The following is a 23698-nucleotide window of genomic DNA, read 5'->3' on the forward strand; positions in this document are numbered from 1 at the left end:
TCAATTTTTTGGTACCGCAATTCTGCCCCCTGTAAAGTATGGCTCACGAAATATATAACTTTCTGCTTTTTTCCTTCTTCCTAGAGCAACACCGTACTTACCGCCTTGTCAGTAACCGCTAAATAGAGCACTAATGGAACGCCTGGTGTTGGCTTGGAGAGTACTGGTAATGTGGCCAATGTTTCTTTCAATTTGGTAAAAGCTTGTTCGCATTCCTCTGTCCACTGAAACTTTGAATTCTTTTTTAAACATGTGAAGAACGGGGCCGCTTTGTCACCCGCCATTGGCAAGAAACGTGACAAGGCGGCCATTCGCCCTGTCAAGCGCTGAACCTCCTTTACACTTGTCGGGCTTTTCATCTCCAAGATCGCCCTTCTCTTATCAGGGTTCACTTCTATTCCTCTTGACGTTAACATAAATCCCAAGAACTTTCCTCCCTGGATCCCAAAAGAACACTTCTCAGGATTCAACTTCATTTGATATGTTCTTAACTGAGTAAACGCTTCTTTGAGATCGCCCCCATGATCACTAGCCCTGGCGGACTTTACGATCATGTCGTCCACATACACCTCCATATTCCTGCCTACTTGTTTTGAAAAAAATTTATCCATAAGCCGTTGGTACGTAGCTCCTGCATTCTTCAAACCAAAATGCATTGTCTTGTAACAATAGTTCGCCTGATTGGTCATAAATGCTGTACTTTCCTCATCCGAGGGATGCATCATAATCTGATTATAGCCCGAATAAGCGTCCATGAGACTTAAAAGTTCATTCCCTGAAGCTCCATCCACAAGCTTATCAACATTGGGAAGTGGGTACGAATCTTTGGGACACACTTTGTTCAAGCTTGTGTAGTCCGTACACATCCGCCATTTCCCATTGGCCTTCTTGACCATCACAACATTGGCGAGCCACGTTGGGTACTGTACCTCACGGATGAAGCGAGCCTTGATTAACTTTTTCAGTCTCTAATTGTACAGCCTTGTTCTTTTCTTCACTCATTCTTCGCCTTGGTTGGATGACTGGGGTCGCCCCTGGTCGTATGGCTAGTTTGTGAGTAATCACCTTGGGATCAATCCCTGGTACATCATTGATGGTCCATGCGAAGAGATCTAGATTATCACCCAGAAGGGTGATTAGTCTGTCCTCTTGTTCTGTTGTCAAACCACTGCCAATCTTTAGAAACTTGTCCTTGACTTGCACCTGCTTGGTTTCTTCCAGAGGTTGTGGGCGAAAATCATCAGCATCATCTCTTGGGTCCAAGCTAAATCCTTCTTGTGGGAAGATTTCTGTAATTTGATGGCTCTCCTTGGCGGCCTTTCGCCCATAGAGCGCCACGCTTCTCAAATAGCATTCCCTTGCTGCATTCTGGTCTACACGCAATATCCCGACCTTCCCGTTGCAGGCGGGATATTTAACAGTTAAATGAGCAGTTGAGATGACCGCGCAGACCTTGTTGAGGGTGTCTCGCCCCAAGAGTACATTGTAATTGGCTCTACACGCCAATACTAAGTACTTTACTTGAAATTTCTTGACAAACTCTCCTTCTCCAAAGGCAGTCGGAATTTCGACGTATCCCCGCACACTGACACGGTCCCCTGTGAATCCCACCAAAGTTCCCCTGTATGGTTTCAAATCTGATTCCTTTAGTCCCAGGCGATCAAAGGCGTCTCCATAGATGATATCCGCCGAAGATCCCTGGTCTAAGAATACTTTCTTTGTCACATAATTGTTAACCCTAATTGTTACCACAATTGGATCGTTGTCATGGGGAATTACATGCGCGAAATCCTGAGGGGTAAATATAATAGGGGAATGATTCACCCAACACTCGCCTTCGTTCGACTCCTGTACTGAGTGTACTGCCGCCACGTAACGTTTTCTAGCCTTACTTGAAATTGCACCCCCGCCAAATCCTCCTGCAATAGATGAGCATTCCCCAACAGGATCGCCCAACTCTTCAACTCTCTCTTTACCTTTGCCTTTGTCCCCTTGAGTGATCTTAGCTACCTCCGGCGCTGCTGTGTCTTTAACAAAGTTTGCCAAATGGCCAGCTTTAATCAAGCGATCAATTTCCCGCCTTAAATTCCAACAATTATCTGTCGTATGCCCCAACGCCTTGTGGTACTCGCACCACCTATTGGTGTCCACATTAGCTGGCGGCCGCCGTGGGGGTGGTGGGTACTGCACAAAGTTGGTCTGCCCAACCGCCCTTAAAATGGTACTTAAGGGTGCATTCAACTTAGTAAGTGGGACTGGCGTTGGCAAAGCACCAGGCTGACCAGCTGTGGCAGCAGTGGGACCTTGTGAATTTCTGTGCCATGTATTTTGAAAGCCAGGTTTAGAGTTTTGGTATGGTCCCGGTCTTGGTACACGGGGGGTTTGCGCTATCCTGGTTTCCTTCCCCGCCTTGGATTTGTCCTGTGAAACACCGCCAGATTGAGACTGCTTGCGTCCTTCCTCTCTTTCTTGTTTTTTCTGATCATCTTGCTCGATCAATATGAACTCTTGAACACGAGCGCGAAGATCCATCATATCCTTCGCCGGTCGCCTTGTTAAGTCTCTATTCAAATCTCCCGCCCGAAGGCCATTTTTGAATGACGCCAAACAGACATCTGGATTTTCATCCTCCAACTGCACCGCCATCTTGCTGAAGCGTGCCATGTAGGTTTTTAATTTCTCGCCTGGTTGCTGATGTATGCTGATAAGATCAAACATTGTTGCTTTTGTGGTTTTATTGGCGGAAAATTGAGTCAGAAACTTAGTGGACAGATCAGTGAAATTATCAATGGAGAAGGGCGGTTGTCGAATGAACCACTGCATCGCCATGCCCTTGAACGTGGAAGGCAATAATCGACATTTTACCGCATCCGTCGCCCCGCCGATCACCATTTTGGTATTGAAATATCTAAGATGCTCCATAGGATCAGATTCGCCCGAAAAGGCGTCTAATGCCATGGTTTGCAGGTGCTTTGGAATGTCCACCCTAGTGATGGCTGGAACAAAAGGTTGGAATTCAACTACATCCTCCGCCTCCAGGCGTTGTTCTTGCTTAAAATCCTGCCGCTGAGTGAGATACTCAACTTGGGCTTGCAACTGCTCGTTTTGGAACTGCACCTTCTGTAAGGTATCTAACATTTGTTGCAAAGCCGCAGGCGTGATACCTGTCACTGCCTCTTGCGCTCTCCGTGGAGCAGTGGTTTTAAGATCTTCCAAGTTTACATATTCAGGCGGCGTTGAACGCCGCCGAACACCTGGATCTGATTTAGCGATCAGATCTGAAGGTCTTCCCGGAGCTGCATTCACCAATGACGTTGGCGACGGCGCCACTGAGTGGACCCCCTCCGAGGAAGCTTCCTGCTCTTGCTCGTCCAGTACGGGACGGTTGTTGTTTCGTCCGCCGCCGCGACCGCCGTGTCGACCACCACCGCGCCGGCGATGATCGCGTCGACCCACGCCGCATGAACGAGTCTCCATGGCTCGCAATTCCTCCTTCTGTCACCGGAAGAGCTAAGTCAGAGCCACAGACGGCGCCAATGTTCTGTACTAGGGCAAGCTTACGTAAGAGAAAGACAAAAAGTAAACCCTAGCAGAGCACTAAAATAGCAAAACTACCATAAAAGGAATATTCTCATTAATGCTGAAAAAGTTGGTCTCGTACAAGTGGATGACCTCCCCTTTTATAGAGGGGGTGGTCATGACATGGACCTTTACTATATTTGGGCCTGACAATCAGGGCCCAAATCCCTGTACATATAAGACAAATCCAAAGGAATCTTCCAGCTGGCTTGTGGACCCATCATCTAAGGGAGGGCAATGAAGCTCGTTGTGTCGCACTTCCCGCCATGGCTAGCTTCAAAGGCTTATTGTTCATTTTGGGCGGGACATAATCTTCTTTATGTCCCGCCCAGTCCAAGGTCTATGTCCCCCACCATGGCTGTGTTCTTTGAGTTTGGGATAAAGATATGAATTTTTGGGTTTTGAAATAATTATAAGGGAAGAAGAACTAATTTTAATGGAAAACTTTTGAAGGGACTAAAATGAATGTGAAAAATAATTTAAAGGACTAAAACCTTTGTATGTTTTTTTTCAGGTACTATTTTAAATTCATTTGTATAATTTAGGGACAAAAACTTATTTAACCCTAATTAAATTAATAAATAAAATATAAAAAATTCAAACAATATATCTTAAATGTGATTGGTCCATCTAGACCATGGGTTATTTAACCCTAATTTTACCATGGGTCATTTAGACAACCCCATAATCTAATAAATAAAATAAAATCTAATAAATAAAATATAATCTAATAGTAACTGTTAGTCTTTTTTTTCTTTTTTTTTAAATAAAAACGAAAATAAAAATAAAAAGTAAAAAATTAAATTAAATTAAACTAAAAAAATGAAAAAAAATACTCTAAGAACAATTAATAATCACTGAAGTCCCCGGCAACGGCGCCAATTTGACGAACGCACTGTCGCGGGTGCGTGCCAAAGTATTCTGCTTTGAATGCAGTACAAGGTGTTGAACACCAGGATCGATCTCACAAGGACTCGGTGAAGTATTAATTGATAATAGAGTAAAACAAAGCAATTAAAAAGGGGGTTTGATTGTAAAGTAACAAACAAAACTTAAAAGAGATTTAATCAGATAAAAGATAAAAGAAAGTGTTAGTCATCGGATTATAACATTCAAGTGCAACAAACCTTCATTGGTTACAAAAGATTAATTCTTCCTTATTGTTTCCCTAATTCGTGAGAGTTGATTAACTAAGCGAAAATCAATTCACAGTTTCCTAAACTAAGCGATTAAGAAACAGTTACGAACTAACATGAACTAAGCGAACATGCATCAACTCTTATTTCTAAAACTACGGAATTAAGCAAACCCTAGATTAGAAATAGAGATGAAGAGAATTAATAAAGAAAGAATTTCGCATTAAGAATAGAACCTCAAGTCTGCAAACACAAGAATATTAAAAATCCTAAGACTAACTATGGAGTTTAGCAACTCATACTAGAAAAGATGGAGAGAGATATTAGGAGAAGGTGGAGGAGGTGATGGTGAGATGTGGTGAGGTGGTGGTGTCTAACTAAAGCCTAAAATCACTTATTTATACTAATAAATAAACTTGTTCATCAAGTAACAATCTTTGTTATCTAAATCTTTTCTAAATCTTCACAAAATCGGGCCCACATAAAGGAGTAAGCTGCTGAACAATCAGGCATTCACGGGTCCCACAAGAAGTCTGAATCTTCAATTGAGGTAAACATGAGAGTTGTAGCTCTTTAAGTCAGCTTCGCAGACCTTCAATCGGATCCTAATTCGGAGTTCTGTAGCCCAAGATATGATCATTTTAGTGCAGACTGTTCCATACTCGCAGGATTAGCGACAGCCACTTTGCAAGGCCATTTTGACCATTTTAGAGGCTTGTTCTTCAATTGTGCTGAACATGAAAGTTGTAGGTCTTCGCGTTATCTTTCCAATGACATATTATTCGCCCTATTTGGATATTTGTAGCTTCAGATTCAACCTATTCTTGCAAAACAGTCACAGAAACTAAAAGTGTAGAATTAAGCACTTTTCCATGAATAATCCAAATAAGCACTAATGGTCAAAACATGGCTAAGTCATAACAATTAAGCACAAAAATGTATATAATGAAGCTTAGAAAGACACACGTAAAGTGTATCAATTATGCGCTTATCACTCTGAATGCAGCAAATCCTTCATCTCAACCCATCCAACCAGAACTCATCCAACCAGAACTTGTTCAACCAGACCCTGATCAACCAGAAAACTCAGTCTCTAACCATTCATCGGTTAGATCTCCAAACCCTGAGGTTGAAACCTCTCAGCCTAACCCTGAGATCAACAACTCAAATTTTCAAACTCTAGATGTTGGTTCTCCTCAAGGTGTTTCTGAAGCCAATAGCACTAACCACCCCACTTCTCCTGAAACCAATCTTTCTATTGTTCCCTATACATATCTCAGACCAAACTCCCTTCTTGAGTGCATTAGTGTGTTTAATCATGAAGCATCATTAATGATTCACAATGTGCAAGGTCACACTGACCTTAATGAGAATTCTGACTCTGTTGCTGAAGAATGGGATCATCTGTGTAATTGGGTGATTGATCAAGTTCCTATTATGATGAGTCATCTCACACCTGAAAGGGATAAGAGAATTGAGGCTGCTAGGCAGCGTTTCAACAGAAGGTTGGCTCTGCATGAACAACAGCTGAGGGTTGAGTTACTTGAAGCTATTGAAGAAGCAAGAAAGAAGAAGGAACAAGCAGAAGAAGCTGCACGCCTAGAAGCTGAACAAATTGAAAATGCAAAGTTAGAAGCTCTGAAAGAAGCTGAAAGGCTACAGGCTAAAGCTGAAGCTCTCAGAGGTCAAATTCTTGCACCAGTGCCTTTCACAAGTGTTGCTTCACAGTCAACTCCAGCTCCTCACTCTGCTCAGGATGTTCCATCTACTTCTACTCAGCCAAGTTCTTCCAGACTTGATATTTTGGAACAACGTCTCAATACTCATGAGACTCTCCTGTTCAACATGAATGAAGCCCTTCAAGAACTTCTGCGCCGCTCTGCAAAGCCCTAGTTTTTAGGATCTCTATCGTTTTCTTCTTTTATTGATAAACTTTTAGTTCTCTGTTTTCTTAACTTTAAGATATTTGCTTCCTTGTTTTATATCTATTTATTTCCTTTTGTGTTTGTTTATTTCATATTCCTTCTTGCATTTATCATAACACATATTTGGAAATTTTTTCTTTTATTTATAAAACCATTACATATTACATCATACATTTACATAACTCTAGAATGGCAGATCCTTCCTCATTCTCCTACACTCTTGGCGCTGCTCTACCCTTTCCTTCTCCAGACGATCGAGCATATACTCTATGTTGTCGAGTCTTTTGCTCAGCTCCTCCCTCTCCAGACGATCTTCCATCGTCTCCAGATCTTTCGTCACTGCTTTCTTTTCTTCCAGCAGATTCAGCTCCAGCTGGCACAGCTCCTGAATCTCCTCCACGAAGCAGAGGAACTCCTTCAGATCTTTCTCCAACTCTGGACTAAGATCCTCTTCCAGCAGCGTTGTGGTAAGCTCATGTATGGTTCTTGAACCATCTGGATGCCTAACATTCAAGAATAAATCTTCTTCAAAGGCTTTCTTCCTGAGCTCCTCTAATGCAACCATGTATGGTGCCATTTTTTTATTGGAATTGATCTTGTTGTGAAGCTTCCTTAGTTCCTAATCGCTTTATATAAGCATCATCTTATCTCCAGAAGTTATTGCTACTGCAGTTTCTCGAGGATAAGTCCTTGGTAACTGAAGCTTCTCTTTACTCCCGTGGCCGGTGGTAAACGTTCTACACATGCATTAACTTCCTTCTTTAATTCGCTAATCTCTTTCTCATCGATTAATTAATTCTCCATCTTTTTGAACTTAGTCTTTCCTTCAGGGGGAGTACCTTGTACTTCTAGCTAAGTTTTTCACACCCCAAGCTTTTTGCTTATGACAAAAAGGGGGAGTATAACCCAGTTTTTTGATGTGTATGTTGATTAGTGTGACTTTGGAGAATTTAAGAATTCCACTGTTATGACCATAGATATGTCACTGGGCAAATACAAGGAACACATTTCACTTCTTCTGAAGTGATTTTAGTTGACTCTGATACCCTACTCGTGACTCTGAATACTTATGCGCTCTGATTATTTTAATTCATCTATGTCATGCGTTTTCACTCTGAACTCTTATATTATTTAGCTCAGAATCTAGATATTACTAACGTTTTCATTAAGTCTTAGATTCAGGGGGAGCTAAGCTCAGAATCAAGCTGTGACTTGGATTCAGAATGAGCAAAATAAACCATTCACATCAGGATAAGTCTAATTCTATTTCTCTAAACTCTGAGTGAATTCAGTTTATTATTTAAGAATTGTTCATCAAAATACTTGGTTTTGTCATCATCAAAAAGGGGGAGATTGTAAGATCAAGTTTTGATCATTTAGTACAACTCTATGTTTTGATGATTACAACTTAACATTTTAGTATGAACAATTGTGGTACTCTAACGTGTTTTCTGAGTGTGCTCTTAACAGGTCCTGACCTTAAAATAATCTCACACAAATCAGAAGCACTGTGCTTAAAGAGTGACCCTAGCAACGCTTTCGCTATCTCTATGTTCAATCTAAACAGTGGAAAAGCTTTAGAAGATCTGAAGTCAATGAAGCTCTGATAAGGAGTCAGCTCACTTGAAGTTCTGAAGATCCAGACGTTCTGACAACCCAGACACTCTGAAGGTTCAGATGTTCTGATGGTGTAGAAGACTCTGAAGATCCAGAAGCTGAAAATTGAAGACTCTGAAGTCCAGAAGCAAAATGGCTCTGAAGACCAAGTACTTCTCCTCTCAGTTCAGAATCAGAAGATACAACGGTCAGAGGATCCATGCTTCCCTCTGACTCTGATCAACAAGCTTCACAAGTTCTAACACGAAGCATTCCTCTGATCAGAAGTCTACTAGGTTAAAGGTCAAGTCACTATCCAAAGTACAAAAGCAAATGTACTATCCTGACGACCTAACCTAACATTCTCAGCCACAGCAGAAGCTGGAAATCCCAGATCTGCCCTCCAACGGTAGCATTCCCATGCAATGTTCAAACCCTAATCCTTGGAGTATATATAGAGGCAGAAGATTGAAAGATGCGGTTGGAAGAATCTAATACGTGCAAGCTATACTCAAATCTTCTAAGCATTCTTTCTTCATTGAATTCATTGTGTTTACTACAAGCTTTTAAGAAGCAATTTCCTTGTAAACAATATTTCTTAAACAGTTGTTTAGTTTACCTTTAGGAGATCAAGGTTGATCGGATCCTAGAGAAGACTAAGAGAGTGAATCTTAGTGTGAGCTAAGTCAGTGTATTGTTAGTCACTTGTAGGTTTCAAGTGCAGTTGTAACAATTATCTGATTAGTGGATTGCCTTCATTCTAAGAAGGAAGAAATCACCTTCACGGGTGGACTGGACTAGCTTGAGTGATTCATCAAGTGAACCAGGATAAAATCCGTGTGTGCTTTTCTTATCTCTTATCTTAAGCACTTTACTTGTGTCTCGAAAGATTTGTTAAAATCTTAAGGTGGAAGTTTTATTCTGAAAACGCTATTCAAACCCTCCATTTCTACCGTTTTTTATACCTTCATTTGCGTTTGCAAGTCAATAGGATATTTTTAAAATGCAAATGAATGCAAAAACACCAATCACATGAGTTAGTGCGCAAGTGATAAAAATTATTGCGCCAATTCTTTTGATCTTGCAAAAGTTATATCCATCCATGTCATTTATGGTAGATAATCTCATATCAAAAATGTTTTTCTTGGTCTTCTCACATATTTTGGGTTAAATAAGCAAGATATGTTACTTATGATGAAAAAATGTATAAGAAACAAATAGTTATGAATTTATATTCAATGTTTCCTAGGCCTAGTCACTCTTATTATATAATGCTTACTCTTATTCCATAATTTGTGTTACAATTATCATGAAAGTATTCACAAACAATGTCCTAGGAAAAAGTTGAGAAACAAAGAGAAGATGAGGGAAAGAAAGCAGGATATCTTAAATTAAAGTGAGAGAGTAAGAAAAATTCAGGGAAAGAAATCAATCATACGATTTTCCCCAATTTTAGATAACTATTTTCAAATAATTCTAGAATCTCGACCTTATTCTAAAGTTGCGCCTTGGTGTGTACTCCTATAGAGCGTAAAGAAACCTTCTCGTTGAACATAAAAACTACTACTTGTGTTCTTTGGTTTCAATCGTCAAAACCACTTCTCGAAGCCGCTTAACTTGTTTTAAACCATGATGTTGGCCGATAAGCCAGAATCCATAAGAATCCCAATCCTTATCACTAAAGCTTCACGAACACATAGAACAACGATGCGAACGAAAACACGACCGTGAACAAATCTGACAATGACAATTCAAACACGTAAACAATGAGATTTGCGAGAAAATGGGAGAGAGTCGTGAAGAACGATGTACAAATTGGACGACGCCATTTTGTTGTTCCCGCTGCTGTTTTCTGGTTCGCATTTGAAATTAGTGAGGAGTAGGGTTTGCAAGCAGATTAATTAGAATGAACTCAATAAAGAGATTAAACAATAATTAAGGGACTAAATTGTTATTTATAAAATATCCACACTCATTTAAATTGAGTGATTTTTATACAAAAGTCTGAAAAGGTACCAAACCCCTGGTTTTGCCTTCCTCTTGTAAAAAAACTTCCCTTTATAACAAAAAAAAAACCCTGATTCTTTGGAACAATGCCCAGAAATATAAGTATGCGTTTTTTTTAATGATTATATAACAAAATAAGTAGAGATAAACATGCCTACCGAAAATGTATAAATATAATTTTCTTATAAACACATGTCGGGCAAGCCGAGTAACACGAGGGTCAACTCAGACCAGCCCCTACTGAAGACGCACAAATAGTTTTTCTTGGTTTAGGAGATAGACCGAGACTATTTAATCCATCACCTTTTACTAAACACACCATCCCAAAAGAGCGAAGTTACATTAATACCCACATTATTAAAATAAAAAAAAACTGAATCTCTCTCCAAAAAAATAAAACCAACTCCCCCTACCATCTCCCTCCCCCTCTCTCTCTCTTTCACGGTTCATCTGCATCTTTATCTCAACTCATTCAAAACAAAAAAAAACTGTTCTATCCAAGAACATAGAATAGGGGTATAGTACCCAAAGTGTGAGGAAAGTGATATGAATGCTTTGAAAGTGAAGTTCTAACCGCTAGAGAGAGAAAGAGTAACTGAATTTCAATCTTGTTATTTCACAAATGAGCCAAGAGTCCCTTACATTTGGTAACCATCCCCTATTTATAGGTGTGGAGTTGGGCTTGGTACCTCTAATGTACCTTAATGGGCCAGTTGGGCCTCGGGGAGGGAGGCCCAAGTCTCAGGTGCGCCCCTCGCCTGAGGCCAGCGCTCTTGGGCGAGGGACCCTGGGGTCTCGCCTAGTCCACAAGTCCACAAGACACCGAGCTCGAAGCATGAGAGCTAAGTGTGTCTTTAAGCAGAAAAACTAGGGCGAAGGCCATAAGAAACTAATCAACGCTAAAACCTAAAGTCTAAAAACGAAGATCAATGGCCAACATGGCTCGGTGAGTAAAGCTTTTAAAATCTACATCTCAAACTTTTGATGTGCTCCTCTTCTCCGGGCGGTCTGAGTCCACAAGTGAACTTGTAGCGATGGCATTTGATTCGCTCACCTCACCATAGTTATGCACGTGTTTCGACTTGCGATATTTTGACATGTGTCGAGCCTACGCCACGCGTCGCGCCCTGAAATGGTGCTAGGGTCAGCGAATCCACTGAATCCCAACTGCTATCTTTGAAGCGTCCCTTCGAATCATGGTAGAGTCTGACCATTTGAATTTAAACTAATCAGCTTCAACCGTTGTAATTTTTCATTTAATGCGTTGCCCCCGCTTTCCGAAATCCACGTCACGTTCTCATGAGCAATCATCCTACCTTTGCCATGATGGGGCACGATTCCCCAACCGTTATCACCCCCAGCCTTTAAATTCTCCTCCTCCTCATCATTCAACGTTTTCTGTCAACTGCCTCCATACTCACTTCCGATTCTCATTCCAGTTTCCTTTGCTGACCCTATGAACTCATCTCCCCGGATCTTCCCGCTCCTCTTCTCGCTGCCCTTTCCTGGTTAGTTTTCATCTTTCCCTTTTTCTTCTACTTTTATGATGTCCTCAGCAAGGTCCCTTTCCTCCACTGAGGAGATCAAAGCTCATCGCCTTGCGACCTTCGCCACTCTCCCCTTCCCCATCTCAGAAGCTCCTGATCAAGAGGTCCTTGATCAACCATCAGAACTGTCGACCAGCGGATCTATTTCAGACCTTGCCCGTAGGGCTGGCGGGCTTTGCTACTCCTCGTCATTAGAGGACCTTCTTCGCACCACCGAATGCCAGGAGCTAGACCGCCCTTGGCAACATCGTGAGCTTAATTACCCCAAATATTCTCATTTCTTCTTTGTGTACGAATTCTTGTTTCTTGACCTGGGCATTAAACTTCCCTTCTCACTCTTTCTTACCCATATGCTGTGCGATGTCCACGTTTCTCCTTGCCAACTTCATCCTTGCTCCTGGGCCTATCTGCGGTGCTTTGAGATTCTCTGCCATAGTGTTGATGTGGCGCCTTCCTCTGCCATTTTTTCTTTCTTCTTTGAGGTAGACTCTCAATCCTAGGGGACCCACGGCTGGGTCATTCTGGTGCCCCGACCGGGTCGAGAACGGTTTGCCCCTCATCAGGTTGACTCTGAATCTTATTTGGCCCACCGGTACTTCCGGGTTGTCGTCCACCCTGCTTATCCCTCGTTGTTCACGCAGAGAGGAGGAAAACCCTTTTTCCGTTTTACTGGACACTACGTCCCAAGCCCTTATCTGATTCCCCCAAAATGTCTTATTCTTCAAGAAAAAGTTTCGCTCTTGGGGTCTTATCCCAGCTCCCTCTTTTTAGTTATGCTGAACTGCTTGGCGCTCCCTCAGGATCCAAGTTGTTCCCTCGATTAGGTTTTCTTCTTCCTCCTTTCATCGCCCCCTCTCTCTTTGCTGTCGAGCTTTGTATCTCTAATGGCTTTTCTTTGTCTATTTTTTTTTAGGGAAAATGAAGTTCTCTACTGCTGAACTGTTGGATGTTTTCCTCTCCGGGAACGCCAAGGCCCCCTCTCCTGCCCGTGCCGGAGAGAAAAGGCAAGACTCGTCGGCGGACGACGGCTCTTCCAAAAAGAAGAAATTAAGCGAGCCAGACTCTCAGGTTTCTCCCTTGAATACTGCGGGCGGAGGGGAAGTCGTTCTCGCCCTCTCTGCTTCTATTGGTGTGCATGACTCCTCCCTGCCTGATCAGCGCGGCGAGGCGAAAACTTCTTCGGCCGAGGATTTTCCTCGCCCACTGGCTCCGACGAAGGCCCAACCTACTCCATCTTTTGATCGCCCTCCTTCCCCAGTCTAGGTGACTCATGATTCATCTACCCCTAACTCTCCAAAGGCTGGCGACGGAAAAGGAGATCCCTCTTCGAGCCGCCCAAAGGATCCCCCCAGCGGTTCTGCCTCCGACCCCTTCTCCTTCTTGCTTTCTCACCCCTACCTTGAGAAACTGAGGGAAGTTCCCAGCCAGAACCCGCAAGACGTCGCTCAAGAGGCCGTGTCAAACCTTCTCCGCGCCGGCTGTCTGTTCGCCCAGGTGGCCTGGAAAGCACGACCCCTCACTGGGATTGCGGAGCTTCGCCAGGAGGTGGAGAAACTGCACGCTACCAACCTTCAGGCCAACGAGACCTGTTCCAAACTGTCCAACCAGCTGGCTTGTGAGGTGGAAAAGACCAAGAAGATGCAGAAAGCACTCGCAGAGGCGAAACTTGCTCAAGCTACGACGGACGAAAAGGAGGAGCAGCTCGAGGCCCAGATTGAAGGACTCCTTCCGCAAGGACCTTAGCGCCAAGGAAGCCACCGTTGTTTCCCAGGAGAAAGACCTTTCTGCTAAGGACAAGGAGATTGCTGATTTGCGCAAGAGATTGGCAGATAAGGGCAAGATGCTCTCTGATGCCCAATTGGATCTGGAGTCCAAATGCAAGCTCTTGGCGGAGAAAGATGCTCAAGCCCTCGCCTTGGAGGATCAGATAAGGAGTGAAGCTGCTTACGCGGTGGCTAACGAGCGTATTCGCGGTTTCCTGATCGCCAAAGCTCAAGTCAAGCACCTTCATCCTTCCATCAACCTCAACTCCACGGGGGTTTTCAAGAAGATTACTCCCGCCGGGCTGGAGGGTTCCGAAGATCCATCGGAGGTTGCCTGTGTTGACTTGGGAGATGCTGTGGAACAAGAGGGAAAAGATAGATAAATAGATATAATGTTTTCTTGCTTCGGATTATTGTAACGTCAGTACTTATTTGTTTTGTTTGCATTTTACTTTAAGTTAGTTATTTCAACTTTTACTTCCTTATGTTTTATGCATGCTTTAGCGCTTTCTGATTTTTCTCTCTCGCACCCCCCATGGTTTCCTTGTTTCTGAATTACGTCTGACGACACTGATGGTGTGCTGGGTTCAACTAGGACTTTTTGAACAGTCTTTGAACCGAGGCTTTTGTTTTTCACACACGTATTTTCGGTAAGATCAGGTGTGGCCCCACCAGCCTTATTAGGCGGGGTCTTACAGCTGCTCAGGGCCCAATGGCCATATGAGTTTACCCGAGACTTTAAGCCTAGTTGAAAAATGCTCGCCCAAATTTCAGGGAGATTATTGGGATAAGAAGCTTATCTGCACACATCGCCGAAGAGTGACAGCGAGTTGCGTCGGCTTCTCCGGAGCAATCCCTAGACATCAAGGTTGTGTTGGGATTGCCACCTTCAGGGAATTTTTCCCACCGAGCTATCGCCGCAATTCAGTGTGATTGAAATTGCTGGATACAATTTTTGTATTTTCAATCAGACATGATAGTCAACAAACTCCCGAGATGGAGAACAAGAACGTGTCTTTGTTTTTACCATTTAGGCGCTTTTGGCCAACAATTTCTTGAAACGGAGTACAAAAATATGTTTCTTCATTTTTATTTTCAGCTCTTCAGCCTACATGAGGCGCGCTTCCGGCCCTTGCACCGAATTCAGCTTTCTATCAATCCATCAGCTGTAGTAGTATTTTAGGCTTGCTGCGTTCCAGGATCGCGACACCCGCTTCCCGTCCAAGCTTTCCAGGTGATAAGCCCCCCTTCCTAAAGCTTTCAAGATTCTGTAAGGCCCTTCCCAGATTGGGCTTAGCTTGTTTCCGGTGATCCCTGTTCGTTTCTTAAGCACTAGGTCCCCCTTCTGCATCTCTCTCAGCCGCAGCTCGCTGCTTCATCGCGGCCTCCCTGAGGCGGGCCTCGTCGTGTGTTTCTGACAACAAATCTAGCTCTACCGCCATGTTTGAAGAATTCTCGCCCTCGAACCTCGGCGCCGTTCGTCATGAACTATTGTCTATTTCTACGGGTAGCATAGCGTCCGCCCCATAAGTCATCCTGAACGGAGTTTCCCTCGTAGTTGAGTGTTGCGTTGTGTTATACGACCAGATTACAATCGGGAGCTCGTCCAACCAGGCCCCCTTTGCCTCCGAGAGCCGGCGCTTCAAACCCCGCAGGATGACCTTGTTCGCCGACTCTGCATGCCCGTTAGTTTGTGGATGTTCCACCGAAGAAAACCTCCTATGAATGCCCATCTCTTCACAGAACTCCCTGGTTTGATTACTCGCAAACTGCGTCCCATTATCCGAGACGATCGCCCTTAGTACTCCGAACCGACACACGTTTCTTTTCCAGTAAAAACTTATGATCTTAGCTGCCGTAATGCTTGCAAGGGGCTCAACCTCCACCCATTTGGTGAAGTAATCCACCGCCACAAGGATAAACTTCATTTGTGACCTGGCGATGGGGAAGGTCCGATGAGGTCAACTCCCCACATGGCGAAGGGCCATGGGGAACTGATTGTGGCCAATTGCTCCGGTAGGGCTCTGGGCAGGTCTGCGAATACTTGACACTTTTCGCATTTCCTTACGAACTCTGTACAGTCCTTCCTTATCGTAGGCCAATAAAAACCCGCTCTGAGGACTTTGCTCGCCAGTGACCTTCCTCTGATGTGGCTAGCGCAAACCCCCTCGTGAACCTCCGCCATAACAGCCCCGTATTTACTCGGTGGAAGACACCTCAGGGGGGGCGAGCTAAATCCCCGTCGGAAGAGTATCCCATCAAGTAACGTGTAGTGCCCCGCCTCCTTCCTTTGTGCCTTTATGTACTTCACTACATCGCTTGGTTCCCCCACCAGGATATCGACGATGGGGTCCATCCAAGTTTCCTGGCGATCAACCGAGGCCACCAACTCCCCTTCTATGTTGGGATTGGCGAGAGTCTCTTGAATCACACTTCGGTTGTTTCCAGGTTTTCGGGTGCTGGCCGATTTCGCTAGGGCGTCCGCCCTTTGATTTTGTGCTCTTGGCACGAATTCAACCACAACCTCCTGCAAACGACCCATTAGCAGCCGTACGCGCTCCAGGTACTTTATCAAGGCTGGTTCTTTTACCTGGAACTCCCCATTGACTTGGTTTGCCACTAACAATGAGTCCGTTCTGACCAGTAAACTGTCGATTTGCACCTCGATCGCCAGCTTTAGATCTGCGATCAGAGCTTCATATTCTGCCTGGTTATTGCTAGCTTTGAACTGGAATCTGATGGACTACTCTAACACTAACTCCCCCGGCCCTTGTAGCGTGACTCCTGCCCCACTTCCGTTTTCGTTCGACGATCCATCAACAAACAATATCCATTGCGTACTCACATTCTCACCTTCTTCCGGTGTTAACTCCACCACAAAATTAGCCAAAGTCTGTGCACCGACCTTCCCCCTTTTGTCATACTGCAAACCATACTCCGATAACTCCACCGACCATGCGACGAGTCTTCCTGACAAATCTAGCTTCTGCAACACCTGTCTCAAAGGAAGATCAGTTTTTATTTTTACCTGAAAATTTTGAAAATAAGGTCTTAGGCGCCTAGCGGTGACGACGACGGCGAGCGCCGCCTTCTCTATCTTCTGATACTTGATCTCCGCCCTTTGAAGTGTATGGCTTACAAAGTAGACTATTTTTTGCTCTCCGTTCACCTCCTGAAGGATCACCGAGTTGATTGCGTGATCGCTGACAGAAAAATACAAGTGCAAAGGAAGGCCTTGGACAGGCTTCGAAAGAACAGGTGGTGCCGACAACATCTCCTTGAGGCGGGTGAAGGCTTCTTCGCATTCTGAACTCCACTCAAACGCGTTCTTCTTAAGGCACTTGAAGAACGGGGTTGACTTGTCGCCCGAGTGAGGGAGAAACCGGGACAGGGCCGCGATCCGCCCAGTCAGTCACTACACCTCCTTCACGCTACTCGGGCTTTTCATCTCCTGGATTGCCTTACACTTATCTGGATTGATCTCAATTCCTCTTGACGTAATCATGAAGCCTAAGAACTTCCCACCCTGTATACCGAAGGAACACTTTTCCGGATTAAGCCTCATGTTATGCTTTCGGATTCTACCAAAAGCCTCTGTCAAATCCTCATGGTGGTTCGACCCCAAAACTGATTTCACGATCATATCGTCAACGTATACCTCCATATTCCTTCTCACTTGGCCTTCGAACACTCTATCCATCAACCGCTGGTACGTCGCCCCCGCATTCTTCAATCCGAAAGGCATGGTCTGATAACAGTAATTTACTCTTGCGGTCATGAAAGTTGTTTTGTCTTCGTTAGATGGATGCATCTTGATTTGGTGATATTCTGAATAAGCGTCCATTAAACTCAGAAGTTCATTCCTAGAGGCTCTGTCTACTAGCTTATCTATACTTGGCAATGGGTAGGAATCTTTTGGGCATGCCTTGTTCAGGTCTGTATAGTCCACACACATTCGTCATTTCCCGTTCGCCTTTTTTACCATTACCACATTTGCCAACCAGGTGGGGTACTTGATTTCTCGAATAAAGTCCGCTGCTAGTAACTTGTTTACCTCAATGTTGGATTGCTTTCTTCTTTTCATCGCCCATTCTCCGGCGAGTTTGGGTTACTGGCTTAACTCCCGGGTTTAATGCCAACCTATGGCAGATGAAGTTCGGGTCTATTCCTGGCATGTCCTTATGACTCCAGGCGAAAAGATCCAGGTTCTCGCCCAATAACCTTGATAGCCTCTGCTCCTGGTCCTCGCTCAGCCTGGTCCCTATCTTGAGCACCTTCTCGCCGAAGTTCAACTCCTTCGTTTCTTCTATTGGCGTGGGCCTATTAACGCGGCCCTCGCCCCTCGGGTCCAAGTTTTCTTCTGGTGCTCCCACCTCGTTGCAACGGTGTCCTATCGAGGCATTCTTCTTCCCGTACCGATCCACCGCGTTACAGTAGCATTCCCTTGCGATCTTTTGGTCCACAACAACGCGTCCAGTATGCGCGTTTGACAACGGGTATTTTACCGCCAGGTGGGCTGTTGAAATTACGACACATAGACGGTTTAAGGCGTTTCTTCCAATTATCATGTTGTAGGATCCCTTCGATCCTAGGATTAAGTATTTCACTTTCAGCGTCCTAACGTTCTCTCGCTCGCCAAATGTGGTGTCAAGGTCAAGGACACCTCTTACCCACACCTGCTCGCTCGCGAACCCCACCAAGGTCCCCTCATAAGGAGTGAGCTCTTCCTCGCTCAAACCAAGCCGATCAAACGCTCCGTCGTAAATGATGTTCGCCGAACTCCCTTGGTCCAGGAGCACTCGCTGCACATTGAGTTGATTAATACGGAGAGAGATCACGATCGGGTCATCTAATTGTGGCTTTATTCCAAGGAAATCAGCAGACGAAAACGTGATGTCCGGGTGTGGGAAACCAAAAGGAACCTCCATGACTGCATTCACCGCCCTGGCGTAGCGCTTCCGTGCTGCACTAGTGACTCCTCCTCCACCGAACCCTCCGGCGATCGTGCCAACTTCCCTAGGTGTTGAAGACACATTACCCCATGCTTTTGCAAATTTCCCCGCCGTTATCAGCTTTCCCACCGCGCGTTGCAAAGCGTGGCATTCTTTGGTGGCGTGGCCGGAGGTCCGGTGATAAGCACACCATTCCACTCTTAACCTTCCTTCCAGTAAAGGAAACTTTCGCTGCCGCAAGGATTCTCGGTAGATTTTCGTGTATGAATCAATAGGCGCTGGTGTTGCATCTGCTGCTCGGATCTCTGTATCCTGTCGCTCCAAGCGGTTAATGACATCGCAAATCAGCCATTGCCAACCGTCACCAACATTCGGTGCTTGAGGCGGAGGCTGCGTGCCTCCTGAAACTCTTGACAAGGAAGCCAAAGACCCTGCCTCCCCCCTCCCCCCCCCTCGTGCTGCCTCATGTTCGTGCAGTGTCGCCGCGGATTGCTTACACGCTCCAAACCTCCTCCATGTGACCGACGATGCTCCTCCATTGAGCTTTGCTAGTGAACCGAAGAACGAGAACGGAAAATCCTGAAAACTGAAGAAAATCGCACAGGAAATCGAGTTCCTCTCAATCGAATCACGATCCACGTAGTCCGGGAATCGAAATATACCGGTCCCCACATACGGCGCCAAATGTTCTATCCAAGAACATAGAATAGGGTATAGTACCCAAAGTGTGAGGAAAGTGATATGAATGCTTAGAGAGTGAAGTTTTAACCGCTAGAGAGAGAAAGAGTAACTGAATTTCAATCTTGTTATTTCACAAATGAGCCAAGAGTCCCTTACATTTGGTAACCGTCCCCTATTTATAGGTGTGGAGTTGGGCTTGGCACCTCTAATGTACCTTAATGGGCCAGTTGAGCCTCGGGGAGGGAGACCCAAGTCTCAGGTGCGCCCCTCGCCTGAGGCCAACGCTCTTGGGCGAGGGACCCTGAGGTCTCGCCCAGTCCAAAAACCTAGCCAAAAACCTAACCCTTTGCATTTTTGAACACAGAGAAAGGAAGATGAAAGAAGGTGCAGGAAGAAGAAGCAAGGAGGAAGAAGAAGCAAAGGAAGAAGAAATGGGGAAGAAGGAGGGATAAGAAGAACCAAGTTAAACTACCCTTTTCCTTTATCTGGCAAGTGTGAGCATTTGCATTTATTCAAGTTTTCATATCCTTTTGGCTTTGCATTGTGTTGAATTTGGTATTTGTTCTTTGAAATACCCATGTTCGTTGTGTTTGGTTCGATCCACACTTTAAATTGCTACAACTGAGGAATCAGAGTGCCTCACATCTCTGCTGTTTAAATTGCCACAACTACCACAATTTAAACTGCTATGATATTGTCAAATTTGAAACTTGAATCCTACCGCACCCTAAATTGCTAAATACATAAGATATCAGACTAGAGGACCAAATTACAACATTTATAAACAACCCTACTGCCACATTTTAAATTGCGGTACGAACCAGTACGTTGAAAATCACGAAAAACAGAAAAATGTTCAAAATTATACATTTTTTGAGCTTCTATTCTTATTTTGATCTCACCCACTTTTATCGAACCATATTCACATATATAGTCTGAATTCGACTTCATTCCTCACCCTCACTCTCTGCACGTTCGCTGTTCTTTGTTTTCGTTTAGGCACTACCTTTAAGACCAAGTTGGAGCTCAAAATACCTCTAGAGTGTGTGATGTTTTGATTTAGAAAGAGGAGGAAGACGGGATGAGGAAGGTGAGAGTGGAAGAGGAAGAAGGGATAAGGTTGAGAAAATACTTTTTTTTTTTAAATTTTTTTATGTTTTCTATGTTAGGGGTATTTTTGGAATTAAAAAGTTTGGGGATGGTGTGTTTAGTAAAAGGGATGACTCAAATAGTTTCGGCCTAAGAGATAAGGATATAGTTAAACAAAAAGTTTCATCCTTCGCAGCGGGCCGGGTCCAACCCGACCCAATGGACGGTTTAACAGGCCCAAAATACTAGTAGTAAAACATAAAACAATGTACAAAGACCCGTTCTTGAAATGATTTTAAAGGAAAGGATCAATGGGCCTTGGCTACTCTGGACCCAAATACACAAATCGGGTTAGGGTTTCACATCTTCACCAATAAAATCTGAACCTTTACCCTCTCTCTGTACCACGCTTCTCACTCTCACATCGTCGTCCATCGCAAAGGTACGGTTCTCTCTACTGATCTCTCATTCTTCTGCAGTTTGTTGACAAAATCAATGCTAGTCGTTGCACTCCTCTCTTTGATTTCAACAGCACTGTAATCTGTTGCATCAATTGATGAATTGTCTTCTTGAATTCGCAATTTTTTAGGGTTTTCAATGTTTCTTTCAATTAATATCGTAGTTTGAACAATTTGGGTTCGATTTCAATTTGTTGTTGCTATTGTAATCGGTGTTATGGGTATTTGCAGAAGCGTGTAAGCATATATTTAGCTATCATGGCAATCACTCTCTACGAACTTAGCTCTGAATCTGGGTTGAAGAAGCTTGATGAGTACCTTCTCACACGCAGTTATATCTCTGGGTATGTCACTGTTGCTTTTGTGCTACTCTGTTTGTTTATTTTTTTCAATTTGTTGTTTCTTATGTGTTGTCTTTTTTACCTGATCTGTTTAGGTTCCAAGCTTCAAAGGATGATGTTACTGTCTATGCAGCTTTGTCAAAGGCTCCATCAGAGGAATTTGTGAATGTGTCCAGGTGGTACAAGCACATTGATGCCTTGCTCAGAATCTCGTAAGTTAACTTCCCTTGACTTTCATGCCAATTATATGTAAATTAAATGAAAATTTATCATGTTGGTGTTTTATGCCATGATATTATCCGCGAGCTTGTGTACAAATTTATCCTATGCTAGGGTAGAATGATGCATTAGTAACTCAAAATCAAGTGACTTGTACTTTTAATGCATGCAAGCTAGGTTTTTTTTAATGTTCTTAATTTTTATTTCAATTTTGTCTTTTTAGTGGTGTTTCTGGTGAGGGATCTGGTGTCATTGTGGACGGATCTTCTCTTGTGGCAGAAGATGCTGTTGCCACTCCTCCCGCTGCTGATACAAAGGCAAGTGTTTTCCTATAGATTATTGAACTGTGGTTGGTTTTCATGTTTTCTTTTTATCTAATGGTTGACTGACTTTTGATTATTAAATGCATTTAGGCTTCTGCGGCTGAGGATGATGACGATGATGATGTGGATTTGTTTGGTGAGGAGACTGAGGAAGAGAAGCAGGCAGCTGAAGCACGCGCAGCAGCAGTGAAGGCATCTGGAAAGAAGAAAGAATGTAAGTTTTTTCTCATCACAAGCTCCTAATAATCTGAAATTCAGCCACCCTGCCCCTTGTTCTGTTTTTGTTCTGATTTTGTTCTGATTTTGTTCTCAGCTGGGAAATCATCTGTTCTGTTGGATGTTAAGCCATGGGATGATGAAACCGACATGAAAAAGCTTGAAGAAGCAGTGAGATCGGTGCAGCAGGAAGGGCTGTTTTGGGGTGCATGTATGTCTTTTTTCCTTTTCAATATTTGCACATATATTAACTGATTTATTTGTGTTATATTTCACAGAATACATGTGGATTGTCTTCGTTTGATTTTATTTTCAAATAGGAGCGCTGGCAGCACTCTATGGAACACATTGACTTGCATTGCACACTACATATGATTGGTCTATGTTTTAAGAAGTTAACATATTTGTCTCGTTTTTTAAAAACTGTGTTGATTTTCTAAAAATGAAACCAATCATATGAAGTGGGTTAAATAGTGTGTTCTCATTGTCAAATGTTTAAAATTACTGCTCTCTAGTCTTTAGTTTGGAGAGAAGTTGTAGTCTACTTTATTATTAGGTTTGAAATTCAAGTTTATTTTTGTTTATCATAGCTGATATTAGTTTTTTAATGTCATAGCCAAACTCGTTGCTGTTGGGTACGGTATCAAGAAACTGCAAATCATGCTTACTATTGTTGATGATCTGGTTTCTGTTGACACTCTTATTGAGGATCATCTCACGGTTGAGCCCATCAATGAATATGTCCAGAGTTGTGACATCGTGGCCTTCAATAAAATTTGTAAGTATACTTATGATGGCTTTTTGTTTGTCTATGGTTCCTACTTTTGGTTTGTATTTGCCTGACAGAATGTCTGTTTGTGTCATATATGGCTGTGCATTTTGTTCTAATGCTATTTCCTAACCTTTGTTGCAGAATCTAATTATTCCATGTGACTTGGAGTTCAGGGTAGTGGGAGAAATGACATATTTTGATAATTATGTTCTAGGGATACTACTACCCTAATTTGAAATTTTTGTTCTCGGGACCTATATATCATTATCATTTGATGTTGTTTGTCTGCGTGGATGCTCTTGTAATCTCCAGGCTTTTATCTTTAAGGTGTGACATATTTTTCTTAAATTCTAGTTTGAGGTTTGGTATGTTTTGTTGGCTCTTGGTACACAGATGGATGCGCTTGGTACAATTCTAGACGCCTTTGGCCTTAACCGTGGCAACATCTAAGTAACACCCAACTAGGAACTAGCAAGTTTTGTCTGCAATGAAATTAAATAAATCAAACCTTTTAAACCGGGGTGAATAGATATTGTAGTTATTCTTTGACCCTGTTTTTTTATTGCTTATTCGATCTAAGCTTATGTAAGTGTTTGTGAAAGCTTGTATGGTCTGGATGAACACTTGTTATAAGCCCCAAATGCAAATTTAATCAGCTAATAACAATATGCTGCTCACACATCTAATGAACAAGAATTTAAATTTTAATGTCTAATTCAGATTCATAGACTTGACATGAATTTTATTATCAATAAAATGGGTAGTAATGCGATGAAATGTAAGCAATGTCATAAGATCCACACCGACCTATTGTAGGATTGATTCCCCTTAGTTGAACTTTTACCAATAGAATCCCTTAGGGTGCGTTTGGTTCAAAAGAGGGGAGGGGAGGAGAGGAATTTTGATGGAGGGGAGGGGAAGGGAGATGAGGGATTCTAATGTTATTATGTTTGGTTAAGATGAGTGTTCCGCACTAGAGGATATTAAAGAATAAAGGAATATTCTTGTAAACCCTAGCAGAGCACTAAATAATGAAATATGATGTAAGAAAAGTCCTATTCCATTAATTGAGTAAAAAGATCCCTAGTACAATG

At 43.3% G+C, this 23698-nt stretch overlaps 1 protein-coding gene across 1 annotated transcript; it reads left to right on the forward strand.

Annotated features, from left to right (window-relative positions):
- The first annotated feature begins 20574 nt into the window (after positions 1-20574).
- Positions 20575-22972, forward strand: LOC130749556 (elongation factor 1-delta-like). The gene is made up of 8 exons (XM_057602931.1): positions 20575-20717; positions 20965-21077; positions 21170-21286; positions 21517-21610; positions 21707-21830; positions 21930-22043; positions 22449-22610; positions 22746-22972. Coding segments are annotated over exons 2-8 (699 nt in total). The 5' UTR covers positions 20575-20717; positions 20965-20991; the 3' UTR covers positions 22748-22972.
- Positions 22973-23698: the final 726 nt, after the last annotated feature.

The sequence above is a fragment of the Lotus japonicus genome, chromosome 3 (assembly GCF_012489685.1).
Source record: "Lotus japonicus ecotype B-129 chromosome 3, LjGifu_v1.2".
Classification (NCBI taxonomy): Eukaryota; Viridiplantae; Streptophyta; class Magnoliopsida; order Fabales; family Fabaceae; genus Lotus; species Lotus japonicus.